This window comes from Glycine max, chromosome 5 (assembly GCF_000004515.6).
Source record: "Glycine max cultivar Williams 82 chromosome 5, Glycine_max_v4.0, whole genome shotgun sequence".
NCBI classification, from domain to species: Eukaryota; Viridiplantae; Streptophyta; class Magnoliopsida; order Fabales; family Fabaceae; genus Glycine; species Glycine max.
In genome coordinates this window covers 2690326-2704753 of record NC_038241.2, presented here as the reverse complement: position 1 = coordinate 2704753, position 14428 = coordinate 2690326, and the positions used below count along the sequence as shown (strand labels likewise).

At 35.5% G+C, this 14428-nt stretch overlaps 1 protein-coding gene across 2 annotated transcripts; it reads right to left on the bottom strand.

The window, feature by feature from the left end:
• Nucleotides 1-4442: 4442 nt before the first annotated feature.
• Nucleotides 4443-14134, bottom strand: LOC100799759 (uncharacterized). 2 transcript variants are annotated; one of them, XM_006579485.3, is made up of 15 exons: nt 11298-14134; nt 11071-11199; nt 10791-10979; nt 10663-10709; nt 10267-10579; nt 9558-9666; nt 9272-9472; nt 8188-8292; nt 7509-7705; nt 7178-7393; nt 6824-7099; nt 6560-6707; nt 6340-6473; nt 5832-5918; nt 4443-5753 (listed from the first exon to the last, which is right to left on the bottom strand). In XM_006579485.3, the coding sequence occupies exons 1-15, from the start codon at nt 13935-13937 to the stop codon at nt 5667-5669; spliced, it is 4878 nt and encodes a 1625-aa protein (XP_006579548.2). In that variant the 5' UTR covers nt 13938-14134; the 3' UTR covers nt 4443-5666. The 2 variants fall into 2 exon arrangements, with proteins under 2 accessions (XP_006579548.2, XP_006579549.2); XM_006579486.3 differs by having other exon boundaries at nt 9272-9469.
• Between the last annotated feature and the right edge of the window lie 294 nt (nt 14135-14428).

The window sequence follows — 14428 nt, the reverse complement described above, 5'->3', positions numbered from 1 at the left end:
ATGATAATTTTTTTCTTTAATTTTTATCTCTCAATTTCTAATATTTTTTCATAAAAAAAATCAACAGTTATTAGAGTCTAAAGGCAGTGAGACAATTTTTTACTAAACATGAAAAACAGTGAAGTTGAGTTCAAACACTAACAAAGCTGAGTGATTTATTTTTCAGACATTTTTTATGCAAATGTGTCTACTTCTAGCAATTCTTCATATGCATGATTTCAATGTTTAAAGGTAAAAACTATCACATTTGACTTGTCGAGATGATTTTTTTAAGATCTCAAGTTTTATGGAATGTTGTGATCTCTAAACCTGGCCTACCAATAAAATCTTACTATTGCTCAAATTAAAGCTTATGAGAAAGGAGAGTTGAAGAAAAATAAAGTGATCACTTGTTTGTATTCAGAACTTGCATATCACATTTTTTACCAAAATTATGAACTTGGAAACAGCTAATCATCAAGTATGGAAAAAGATCCAAGATGGATTAAAGGATAAAAAAAAGCTCAAATATGTTATGTTCCTTATATTGAAGAGAGAATTTGAGTTGATGAAGATGAAAGAGAATAAATTTATCAAAAAGCCGAAGTAGAACTTGAATATTTCCCAATACACTCTCTACACGTCCAGCACTTATTGGACTTGGTGCGTGAACAACAATTGCTCTAATACCAGGTTAGATTTCATCTCAAAACCAATTGACATTAAGTGAAGTTGTCCAATAGATATATAAGTTGCACTCCAAGGATTGAGGCAGCCGATTTGAGACTTGAGTATTTCTCAATATTTGAGCTTGATGAGACATTTACATATAAAAAGATTTTTTGTGAGACATTTACATATAAAAAGATTCTAAAAAAATCGTGATTTTAAAAAGTTTGTAGTCAATATATTTTTTATTGAAGAGTCTTGTGACTTGCAAAATTCACACACACAAAGTGAACTATCAAGTATCATGCACAAAAGGATTTCAATGAGAAATGATGAAGCTATTGAATATGTCTTTCAAGCAAAACACAACAGTAAACATAAGCATATTTTTCACTATATTTTTTTGCAATAGACTTGATCGTAGTGGAAAGTATTGCAAAATCAAGAAAAAATAGTCTTGGTAGAAACATTGAAGAAGGCAACAACGACAATAAGCATTTGTTTATGGTATCACAAGAACTCAACTCACATGAATTGAATATTTAATTTGGCTCATTGGCAGTGATAATTGCACTAGCCACACGACCATATGTCTATTTTTTTTACTATGTGGCCATCTGATGCACTCAACATCTTTTCAGCTACTTCCTTGTATTTATTTCCCTCACAAATTAAAATACAAAAACAACTTTAGTAACATTTGTGATGGTACTTCCAGGAATATACCTGTTTAATTATACCAGCCCAATATGTAGCAAGTCAACTGGAGACATGCAGATCAGTTATTATTTAATGTTATTATGTATCTTATATTAAAATATATTGTTCATATTGTTGATAACACATTTGCCATTGAATTTCACATTACTTACACACGCTGGAGAATTACGAGAAGTTTTCTAATCCTTTGATGACTGTTTACAAAAGCTGATAAAGTACGGCTTTTGGAGTTGCTAGTTACAGCATAAGTTGCATTATAGTTCTAATGTCTAGCCATCAATATTAAATTCTATAAAAGGGACAATGGAATTCTACAGGACAATATTAACATCTTTTCACTTTGTATGATTCCTGTTTCAGTAACTCTATCATTGTCTTGTCTCGTTGTCATTTTACATGCTTAAAAAACTCTTACCGAATTGTTCAAGATTCAATTTGCCTGTCCGAATTAGCTGAAGTGTTAGGTTGGTTTTTGAATTTTGTTATCAATACACCATTTATCTTTGAAGTGATAATTTTTCTTAAACCATCAGAATGATTTGCAGTTATATTTTAGGATGTTAGATGCGTTATTGGCTGAAGAGAGATATTCTGATGAGCTTTCTGGTCAAACTCAGGTTTGTCAGCTATTTTTCTTATTTTTGTTGCGTTGTTGTATGGTTTTTCAAAATGCGTACTCTGATGGATCCTGTAATAGTTGCAGGTTATATTATGTAACGACTGTGAAAAGAATGGAGAGGCTCCCTTCCAGTGGCTCTACCACAGATGCCCTAGTTGTGGTTCCTACAACACTAGAGTTCTATGATTCTTCCACTGAGAGCATAAAGTTGCTTCTCCCTTATTTCTTTGTATTTAAACGTTGGGTTGTAAAACATTTAATGTTCATCTGTATTGCTTGTGCCAAAATACTCATTCTAATTTAAAAATATCTTCTTGTTCATAACATTTTATTGATCTTGCACTGCAAAATATTTAGAATCATTATTGCATCTTCAGTCTGAAAAACAAGAAAAATGTCATTCGTGATAACTTTCTACAAGTAGACATTTGTTGTCCACTTTGTTTTAGATCTCAGACTCTTTAAACGCATACAATAAAGTGTGGATAACGCCATAATATTTTAATTTATATTCATTAGATTGGTTTTGTTGTAAAATCATGGTAATTTTCATTCCCTTTGATTATAAAATTATCACCGGATATAAGGAAACTTTAAGATAAGTATAATTTTTAAGAGAGAATACATGATCAACATAAAATATTAATTTCACTTACTCAAACCTTCAATAGGAAATCATGTTATTTTTCATCTAATCCTCACATGTTTACAAAACTTTACCATAGACTTCAAAGAAACAATTAGTTCACTAAATTTTAATGTAACTGCTTATACATATGCAATAACACTTTCATTAGTCTTAATACATGACTTGGTATTGGTTGGATAAGAAGCATATTCAACACTTAACAAATTTAAAATGTCGGCATGCTCTAAATAGCAATCAAATTTTGACATTGTATTGATATATGAAATAGATTTGATTGCACAATTAAAATAAAAAACCTGTGAATTATTTTTTTGATAAGCTAAGATTTTATTAATATGGTATGATTTTCTTTCCTTTCCCATACATACCAGACTCATACGTGCCCCCTCCATTATATCTTAGAACCCTAAATCCCCTACCCCTTAAGAAAACTTCATTATATCAAGATTTATTGAGACACCTCATTGCATCCAATTTCTATAAAGATTGATGAAGATGAATCAAATCTAAAGGTTAGTGCTTGCAAACATCTTAGAGTATCCCTCTTCTCTCTTCTTTTTTAAGGAACCCATCACCACAATTTATACCAATAATTTTTTCATAAATAAATGATATAAGATAATGACAAAGTTATTGATGGTGATGATTTTGAAAAAAAAAATTGAAAACGTGAAACTTCAACATGTGTATTTTAGGTTTGGTTTGATGTGCCACTTTTTTTTTGCTATTGCCAATAATAATAATAATAATTAATATAGTTTCTATTGATAATTGAAATTTTAGAAACTTAAGATATAGTTTCTAATAAAACAATCATAGAGATTTATAATAATTTTATTATTCTTTCACATTATAAATTCATTCATTTTAGGAGAAGAAATTGTATTGCTGACTTGTAATTTAACTAGATAATGTTTTAGAACTTATATTCGTTGCTCTTCCAAATTCTGTATTTCGTGCTTCATAAAGTATTTAGTGTAAGTTTCTTCCTTCTATTAGGCATGTTAAGGTATTATTTTTGTACTTTTGGAATATGGTTTGGTAAGTTACAAGACGTGTCAAGCCATGTTGAGGTTTCAAATTCTTTAATTGCATATTTAATTTGATTGGCGTGAAGAATTGATTCTGAGTCCTGAATTGATTTTAAATATATTTTTGCATATTTAATTTCATGTTAGAAAAAAAATTCAGAATTGATTTTAAATGTAAAATAATTCACAATTGATTCTAAATCTAAAATTAATTGAGTTGAAACAAAACTTGTGTTACATCCAAAATTTTATATTAAATTTTATTTCCAACTTGATTTTATAAAAGAAAAATATCACTTCTCGGTACCACCGAGAAAATCAACACTAAGCTTCCCCAGTATACTAACGAGAGAGAAAAGATCGAAAAAGAAATATGGAGAAGCTGTCAACAAATCAAGCCTGTCAAACTTATACCATGTAAGAAGATTGAGTGAATCTTGTATAGGACTGATAGCGTCCATATTTTTTCTTCTCTTGTAACGAAATCATTACTCTCTTCATAAGAGAGACACAAATCATACTAAGTTAATGCAGCCACAAATCGTAAAGCTCATCGAATAGGAGAACTTCCATAATAATATCCCATTGAATTGATTGAAACAATAAAAGATGCAATGAGTATATAAATACTCTAGAACTTGCTAAAGTTAACAATTTTTTCTAACAACCCTATTACTCTTAAAATCAACAACACTAATATGAAAACATGTTATGAAATTAAATTTTATGCTAAACAAACACCACTAATAACGTGAGTAGAAACGAAGACAACATGGAAATAAAGAGCTTACTATTTTTCATTCATGAGAAATTCTTGAAACGTTTCTTATAAAAAACATCAGACACCAATGATCTCTAACAAAATGTCTTTACACGACATTAATTAGCGTAATATTTTGCACCTAGTATTAAAAAAAAATAACACAATTAGGACAAAAGTGTAATAATTAGGACAAAAAACAACACCAAGTATTAAATTGCACTAATGTATATAGAATAATTAAGTATAATAATGCATCTCACTTACGCTACTCCGAAAAAGTGTAGGACAAAATTGTGCCAAAACCTTTCAGCTTTTTCCTCACTCAAAGCTAGAGTTAACATCTCCAACCATAAATTGATAAAATCAGTTCATTACCTTCAATCATACTCAACTTACGGATCCCCATCCCACACCACCCACCCAAATGGAAGAAAACAAGAATAAGGTAGTGTTGGGGATCCAAAGGATGGAAGCTCCTCAATTTACTGTTGCACAAAATCTGCCATGCAGCACGTTCCAACACAGGTTTCTTGGAAGGGAGAATAGTAGTGCAGTAGATCAGAAGATCAGAAAGACACTCCTTTTACAGCCTAAGTGACAAGAAGCTGACATTTTGACATATCTAATTGTATAAGAACTATACAGATCCCTTTTTTGTTTTGGGGGAAATGGGTGGGAGGGAAATTTCTTCGACAACTGATGAATAAACTCCCCTCGTACAAATGCTATATATATATTCCCGATAATAGTGGGCAATTATTTCCATCATAAAACAGCCAAAGATCTTCTCATACATTGCTGGCCAACCTCTCCACAAATTGTGGTTCATCTAGCAAAATACTAAAACCTGCTTATTGGTAGGATACAAGGAATGAATCTGATATTCTCAAAACGAACCAATTGTGTTCAGTGATGCTCGGTACCAAACACTCTGGGCTCTTCTAAGTCATCCTGTTACACTAAATGCATTTGTCATCATTATCCCTCGCCAGAACCTGCTCCTATTAAAACCCTGAATTGTATTATAAATTTTAAAATGCTATACATCCCAACAGAGGTATGTGTGCCAAAACTAGTCGACATCACTGCAACTTGCAATTTTATTTGCCTAAACCACTTTTGTGTTATGCAGACATGCAATGCATCTGCATAAACAGGGCCCCACCAGAAACCAATTGAATCCCAAACTCAACATTCTTCAGTCCAGCAAATGATGTTATCAGTTCCACCAAAAATTTAGTTTACAGCTTCAAAGAAAAGAACCTGAGGTTGTAGATGCCCTCTTTCACACATTGTAAGAACATCCGCCCATCCACCAATTACCTGGTCATTGAAGAATTTTTTTAACACAGCAAGAATGACAAACAAAATAATTGCCATCTGTTCATAGATTCAACTCACCTTGACAGTCTTGTCATCATACATAATCCACTGTTCATGGTCATGGCTATAAGCAAAGCAATGATAATGCTGGCCATAGTAGCAAACCTAAAGGTTAAACGGCACATTAGCATATATATGATGCAGAAAATCGTGGCATGTTATATAACAACTTTATTCCACTCAATAGTCAACAGTAAAAATGTTGCTCAACCATCTAATAAAAAATGGAATAATGTAGGGGTTGCATAAGTATATTATTTATCTGCATTTTTCATTTAGATTTTTTCCTTCATTTTATGGAAAGATAAGCTCATTTAGTATACAATTGAACTTTTTCACTGTCCAGGGCAGTCCTTTCAGGACTTCAATAAGAAAAGCAATATTTTTAAAAAAAAATCACTGGGGAAATGTTTATATTGTATTGTGTTCCTTTTGCAATAAAGCAAAATTCATCACTAAAGAGGCAAAGAATAAGCAGTCAAACTAAATATAAACATTCCTTACATATTAACAATAAAATACATACCACTGACACCAAGTTATGGACGCATTTAGGATCTAAACCACAATAAAGGACACTGGTATCTATCTTGGTGCTTAGGGCAGCCAGAGTCTCTGTTATATCATCGGCACTCTCACTTGTATTTTGCCAACCTAGAACTGTAAATTACAAACGTATAAGAAAAAGTACCAAAAGCATATATAAAAAAAAGTCAACAACATTCCAAAAGCAACAACTGAGGTACCTGTCATAAAAACATGGGGTGGAGTTGAGAGAAAGTGATGGATGTGGTTGAGCTTGCCACAGCCACCAGCTTCTAGATCACAAGCCAACTGATGATTCATCTCCACAAGATTCAAAAGCTTATCGAAGGAACTTTCAGCAAACGTATCCTAGCAAGTAAAGAAGGGATCCAGCTAAGGTACTTAACATAATAATTTGCCCATGCTCCCAGCAGCAAGAAAATCAGAAGCACTATGATTTTAAAAGAAAACGTTAATAAAGATACCTTCATTGTCCGGAGGGCACTGGCATTTATATTGTGAAAGAAGGAAGTATATTTCATATGTCTGGATTCAAGACCACAGTGATAGCAGTTCATTTGTTCGAAAATGTTCATTCCAAAAAGTGAATGTGCTATACAACTACCATTTGCACAATCCCAAGATCCCATGCAGTTGCTTTCAGCTGATTCTGCATCAGAAACACTTGAACCACAAATAAATGACCGATGGAGGCAGTCAAATATCACTGACAGTACCTCAGAAGCATCGTTCATCTGAGCCTGTCAAAATCAGCATATTAATCAAATCGTCAACATAAGAAATATCTCCATTCTTTGTCTGTCTGTCAATGAAGTTACCTCCTGGAAGAAATTACTGTGAGGATACAGATTGCTTAGAGCTATCCGGAGGGATGTAGGTGCAACTGCTTCTCTCCTTGAATCCTTTGATGCAGTGTCCAGTGCAGTAAAGATTTCATACAATGCACAGACAACACAAGGATTACCCACATGATCATGCTCTGATCTTGATCTGCCAAGAAATTCCACCCGAAAGCGTCTTAAATGCCATAGTGACTGAGCTCATACAGGTACAAAAAAAACATTTTAGGCTATGGAAAATATAACATCAAAAAAATAATAATGCACTAGCCAATATTATGATTAAGTGGAAAACTTTCAAAAGACCCACCTGTATAATAACATTGAGAAAACAATTATATTCACCCACTTCATTCTTCAGTCCAGTACCAAGCAATGTAGCCCCATTCACATTATCAGTTGAGTCTTCCACAGGCAGACAATCCACACTATCTTCCTGTGAAGAAGCTCTCTGTGGCATTCTTAAACTGGAAACTGAATGCAAATTTCCACGAGCTTGATACGTGTCTGATAAGAGTATCTTTCAAAGTTAGAGAATTGTCATAGTTCCATAATTCTTCAAGATGAACCCAGAATTACTTTTTAGAGTAGGAAACATAAGCATTACTCTCAGGATTCAGCTAATAGTCTATGCCAAATTTTGCTAGTGGGCCAAGTAGAAATTATACATGTGTAGGAAAGTTTCTTTTGTTGAGGGCAAATATCTCCTATTTAGGGACTGTATATCTTCTGTAAATATTTAGGATTTGACATGTTTTCATAACCTCATAGTTATATCATATTTGAGATTGTAAATCACATATATATAATTCATCCTGTGGAGGCGAGTACAGAAAACAACATGCCAAAAGATCAGAATAGGAAAAAGGAAAACTTTCAGAGAAATGAGGATTCAAGCTCATTTCATTTCTCGAGGTCATTTACGGTGAGGCAGATTTTGCATGAAGAAAGAGAAATAACTAGACATGCATGGAATGAAAAAATTATACCCAGGCTTTGGCGTACAGCCATTTTAAGATCAGCTTGAAATCTTTCCTCCTCTGCATCTTCTACTTGCAACTCTCCCATCACCTTTGATCCATTGTTTTGCCACACTGATGCACATCCAAGCAACAGCAACTTAATTAATTTTCATACTCAAAAGATGCTTTAATTATTAGTATTTTAAAAAACATATTATAAATGACTTAAACTAGGCTCACCAACTGAAATAAGATTTCTGCGTGAACAAACCATTTCAACTAACATATTGACATAATCCTCCCAGGAAAGAAAGCAACAATGATACTGATAAGTTTTCAAACACTACCAAATCTTATTTAGAATCTAATTTAATATTATACTGCAGCAAACATTTTAACCAGACTTTTTTATGAGAAGGAAGAAAGTCCAATGGGAAAAAGAAAGATCTAAATAAGCATTACCAGAGAAAGTATAACTGAAACTGATCTCATAAATCATACTATCATTCTATCCATACCGACCAGATAAGATCATAAATTCATAATTATTCATCCTTCAAAATAAAAAATATAAACCTAGCCATAAAATGATCTCGATATCATATAAATATTCATAAAATTGGAACATGTTTTAAGAGAGCCATATAATAGAGAAGGATAACATCATGACAAATGGATGGACTAGGTAGAACAAGATATGACAAAACAAGCACCCTTCAATTGATTTTACAGATTACACACTTCAAAAGATTAGGCATGTGGTAGAAGTGATAAAAAGCAAAACATGAGGTTTAAATCAAGATCTTGAGCCCACAGTTCTACCACTGGCAAATGAATAATGATATCAAGCCACCAAAGTTCAAACATAAATAAAATGTTGTAATGATCTTGACAGGGGAAAGTCTTCCCCACTGCTTCTTCAAATTTTGAGCATCAATATACACTTTTGTAAGCCAAGCTATACAATAGCACAAACTAGCAGCCAGTAGTTAATTCTGAGTTGAATACTACTTTTGAAAAGAATTGGGAGTCAAATCAGATAAATAAAACTAATTAGATAATTATGCACCAGCATTACATCAAAAGAGTATTTTGGCAAAGTTACACTAACCATTATTAACATCTTGATTGCTATTAAGTTTGAATTGCTCTCTCAGGTGATAATCAGTATGTGTATCTTCAATATTCTCTTGTCCTGATGAAACAGGTTCAAACTTTCCATCAACTTGTCTGGAAGAATTTTTCCGTTTATGTTTTTTTCCTGCACGGCGATCTAGACCATTCTCTGGAACAACTCCATTAGGCAAACCTGCTGCGAAAATGAAATAAATAAATGTGGAGAACCTCAAGCAAAAAAAAAATAATAACACCACATCTGAGACACTCAAACCACCAACATTGTTTAACTTTTGACTGATGCGAATAATTATCAAGGGAACCATTTGCTGTGGGTGTAAGCACACCATCCAAATTGCTTCGGGATCCATTCTCCTTTACCAGCTGGTCCTGAAAAATTGTATAAGTTCAAAAATGTACAAGTTCAGAGGTATATTTCCTTAATACCTAATCATTATTTATAAAGTATTATTTCCTTCCATTAGTACATTTGAAGTAGTATATTACCTTCCACTAACCATGCAACAGTAACTCTAAAACTAGTGACTAGAAATTCTGTCTCCCTTTAGGGGGCACTTGGTACAAATTTTTAGTTTCATGGGAATCTTAAGTTGAAAATGTATGTTTCTCATGTTTGGTTTGTTTTTTAAAAGATGGCATTCCCAGGAAACAATGTTTCCCAATAATTTTTTTGGCTACATTTCCTACTACGGTAAACATATCATGATACTCTTATTAAATCATTTAGTGTGGTAAAGAATTGAAGTTTGTGATAAAAATACTATGTTACTCCTTTATTTCCAAGAAACTTATATGACCAACCAAACAATTTTTTTTGGATATCAACCAAACAAATTTACTCATTCCTAGGCATCGCGATTCCCATGATTCATGAATCCCAAGAATAATAATTCCCGGGCATAAAAAAACTAACCTTGTACCAAACACTCCCTAAGCACAGTAGGAGAAGCTCAAAAAAGAGATTCATACCTGCACAAGTACTCCAACATGTTCATGAGCATCTGGTGGATCAGCATCCACCTTTGTTTCAGAATCTTGAAGTTTGTCTACCACTCCTTCCAAGTATAACCCAGATGATTTTTTTTGTTGCTCTGCAAGGTGCTTCTGTTTGGCTTCATTTTCTATCCTTCGCTGAAATTCCAAAGTTTCTTCAAGCTTTTTTTCCTCCTCTTCTAACTCAATCTTACGCCTAAATTCCTCTTCAAGTTGTTCCAAGTCATCATCGTTCATAGCAACAACCTCATTATCTGGGAAGTCACTTTCAGGTGCAACTAGATTGGAACTGTAACAGAAACACATCAAAAACATTTTTAAGAAGAGTGACAGAAAAATAAAAAATAAAATAAAAATGAAGCATATACTGACTCAGGAGTTGTTGATCCAAGTGAGAACTGTGCATGACCACTAGCGACCTGCAAGAGAAAGAAACTTTAGTCAGTTGTCATAGACAATGGCCCATATAAATGAACAAATTCCACAAGCATGATGAACACCTTCAAATCTCTTGCTTTTCTGTGATCTTTATTCTTCTTCTTATCTTTTGTTTTCTCGACATGCCTTGTGCTCTCACTTCCCCCCTTAACAGCCTTCTTGGAATCAAGAGCAATTTCAGCCAAAAGTGCTTCACTTACAGCATCAGACTTCTCTCTTGCATCCTTCTCAGCCAAATCATCCAAAAGAGCCTAAATTATATTAAAAAAAAAAAAAAGAAGGAACACTTAGTTAAGTGAAAGGTAAAGCAGTGGCACATGTTTCAGGAGTTTGAATACAAACCCTAAGGTACGACTTCACTAGAGGCACTAATATTGCTCGATAGTCATTAGCAGAAATAGGCCCAAGCTTGAATTCCAGTTGCTGCATCTCTGTAACACTTCTAATTATTCGGGCATCAATTTTGCTAAGCTACACAATGAAAAAAGGAAGGTTAGAACATAAAGGCAGAAGGACATCCTTGCTGTTTGTTATCTTTGTGGACATATGAAACAAATCAACAAACTGACCTCTATGGATAAATGCTCTTTCAGTTTCTGAATAGCATTTTCTATACAACCATCCATTTGATGCAAGTAATCCTTCATTCTCCATTCATCTTCTTCACCAGATTCCAAGTCACATAACTGAGAAGTCACACCAGCATAAGTTTCTTCATAGCCAAATTGATTAACATTTCTTGCTTCTGCTTCTTGCAAAACATTTGATATAGCATCCAACTCAAACCTATTGCTGACATACATCATGTCATTCTCACTCTCAATGAGCTCTTCTCTTCGCTTTCTTAAGACAGATTCATAGCTTCGCTGGACAAACTCACCAACAGTTTCCCTCTTCTTACCTTCTTCAAGACAAAGATCCTCCACTGTTTGCAGAGCTTCCTCATAACTTACACGCTCACCCTTCTTCTCACATAGGCCCTGTAGATGATAAAACTCCTTCTCAAGCAACTGTACAATTTCCTTTCCTTTATTTAGTTTATCTTCTCTGGTCCGTAGCCATGATGTCAACTGATCCCCGATAGGTGAACATGAAAATATCCAGGATAGCAAAGCATCGTTATAGCATGAAATTCCATCAGGAGAGCTTGGGGTGGTCACATCATCCAAGACAGTCCCCTGAACTGTACCAGCAGTGACTTGTGTTTGCAATAAACACTCATCCAGTAGGAGGCATGATGCATCTCCATCAAGTACAATCTTGTCTTTAATCTCAGGACCTTGACTGATATTGAGCAAATCATTTGTGGGACTACCACCTTTATCAGCATTTCTGGCCAACCCACAAGCATGAGATATTTCCTGCAGAAATTGGAAAATTGTCTTAAGCTGTGTAGCTCCTAGAAAGCACATGCACATTGGTGTTTGGTCCACACCATGATTCAGAAGTTGAGAACCAGCAGCAAGACCCTGTATCTCACCCATAGTGAACTGTATGACCTTGTTAAGATGACTAGCGGCAAGACATTTGTGCTTAATAAGAGTCTCAAAAATGGCATGAATTTTCCCCAGGAGTTTTGCACGCTCAGGGTCATCAGATACCGGCCAACAGTCAATAATGGGATTAGCCATAGAAAGTTGGTCTTCAACACCTTCTCTTACATCATTTTCTATAATTTTATAATGGTTGTTGCATTCTACTGAACAATTAGGAAGACTGTCCCCCGAACTTTCCTTCTCAATGTAAGAGCTGCTTGCATCTTTAAAACAATCATTATAGTCCAGAGCATGATGATCCAAGTACAAATCCTCAGGAAGTGAAGAACTTTTGAACTTTGCTTTATTATAAAGCATTCTAACTGCAGCTAGGATATCCAGAGGCTTCCAAGAACAATTAAGAATCATCTCAATCCATTCACTATCAACATTGTGGGGCAGAAGTCTCTGCATTTGTGGCGAAAGACTCCCCATGTGTTCCTGCACAACATGATGCCTGTGAGAATCCGGGTTGGAATGTTTCTCTTCACAGTTGCAGCAAGGCCAGAATTTCCATGTTTTATTGGCCCCAGCATAAAACAAAGCTTCTGACAAGATATCATTTGGCAAAGTATCCTTTGAAGACCCATAGTGCGACTTAAGATCATAAATTTTAACCCTAAGAAAGTCCTTCTTCATATCCATACTAACCGAATTCCAATATGAGTGCACCCACTTCATCCTCTCAGCTGAAAAGCCACTCTTCCTAACGTTTCCATGCCTCCTCCTATCGCCAATCCTCTGACCAGATCCTGCAGATGAATCCAACTGCCTATCATCCCTATCTCCCTCATTCGCCGATTGTGGCGACTCTGAATTTTTCTGAATCAGCCTAGCAGCAGCCACTCGGACTTCAATTTCCTTTCTTCTCTCCTCAGGTGTCTTGGTCACCTTCTTGATCTCATTAGGCCTCCTTGTTTGAACCAGCCTCACCTCCATAGGATCCTCCGGGGTCCTCCTTATCGGAATCAACCGAAACCTCTCCTCCCCATTGCTCAAATTCTTCATCCAAGACGACAACGATGCTATATTCGACTTCTGAATAAGCTGCCTCAATTCATTCTGCACGTGCGCAATCCGTTCCTCAAGAGAAGAAGCTTTCTGCTCGCTCTCATCCTGCAATGTCTCCTTCGCAGGATCACTAGGGTTCTCAATGGCGAGCCCCCTCTCACACTCGTGCACCACCTCCTCATAATCCTTCCCTTCACTCGCAGCCTCCAACATCACCGTGGCGCGGAAATGCGCGTACTCGACGGAATTCGGCATGAGCTCCACCGCGCGCCGAGCCGACTCGAGCGCGTTCCTCAAATGCCGCTGCTTTGAGCTCGGGTCGGTGATGACCGTCGCCGTCTTGAAGCACATTAGGCTGTGGACTCGGTTGACGAACGCGGCGTGAGGCGAGCCCTCCTCTCTGGCGCAAATCTCCTTCAACTGCTTCATTGCCTTGGTGTGGTTCCCGCGGCGGAGCGTGGTGAGTGCGCGCTCGCATTCGAGCTTGATTGTGGAGTAATCGGAACCCTCGGATTGGAGCGTGGCCAATTCGATCTTCCTAGGGTTGTGATCGGAAACATTGCAGGCGGTGTCGGCGTCCGGCGAGGTGGCACCACCGTTGGCGGTGGCGGCCGCGAGGGATTGTTTCGAGCGCGGCGCAGGGTTTCGCTTTTTGTGCCCCATCGACGATTGAGTTCATGCAAATCCGATTCGCGTGCATAAAAACAGGTGCGAGAATCCGCAAAAAAATGAAGAAATAGAGAGTGAGCTGACCTAGATAAGTGTAGGAGCAAGCGAGTGAGTGGTGGCCGAAGACGGTGGAAGAATCCAGAAGGGTTAGGGGAAGAAGAAGAGAGCGACAGAGACTAGTGATAAATTTATCAAATGTCAATTATTTATACCTAATAAGCGGCGTAATCAATCAGATTAAGCCCCACAACCACAACCACAACACTTTTCATTTCATTTTTTCAATAGTTTTTTTAAAAAATAAGTGATCATTTTAATTTTTTAAATAAGATAAAAAGGTAAAGTAAATTTTTTAAAAGATAAATGATTATTTTGAATAAAATCAATGTCCAAAACAGTCATTTAGCCAATTATTTATTTAGTTATTTTCGTGGATAACAATAAAACTTAAACTACAAATTCATGAAAAATACTCAAAGCATCGT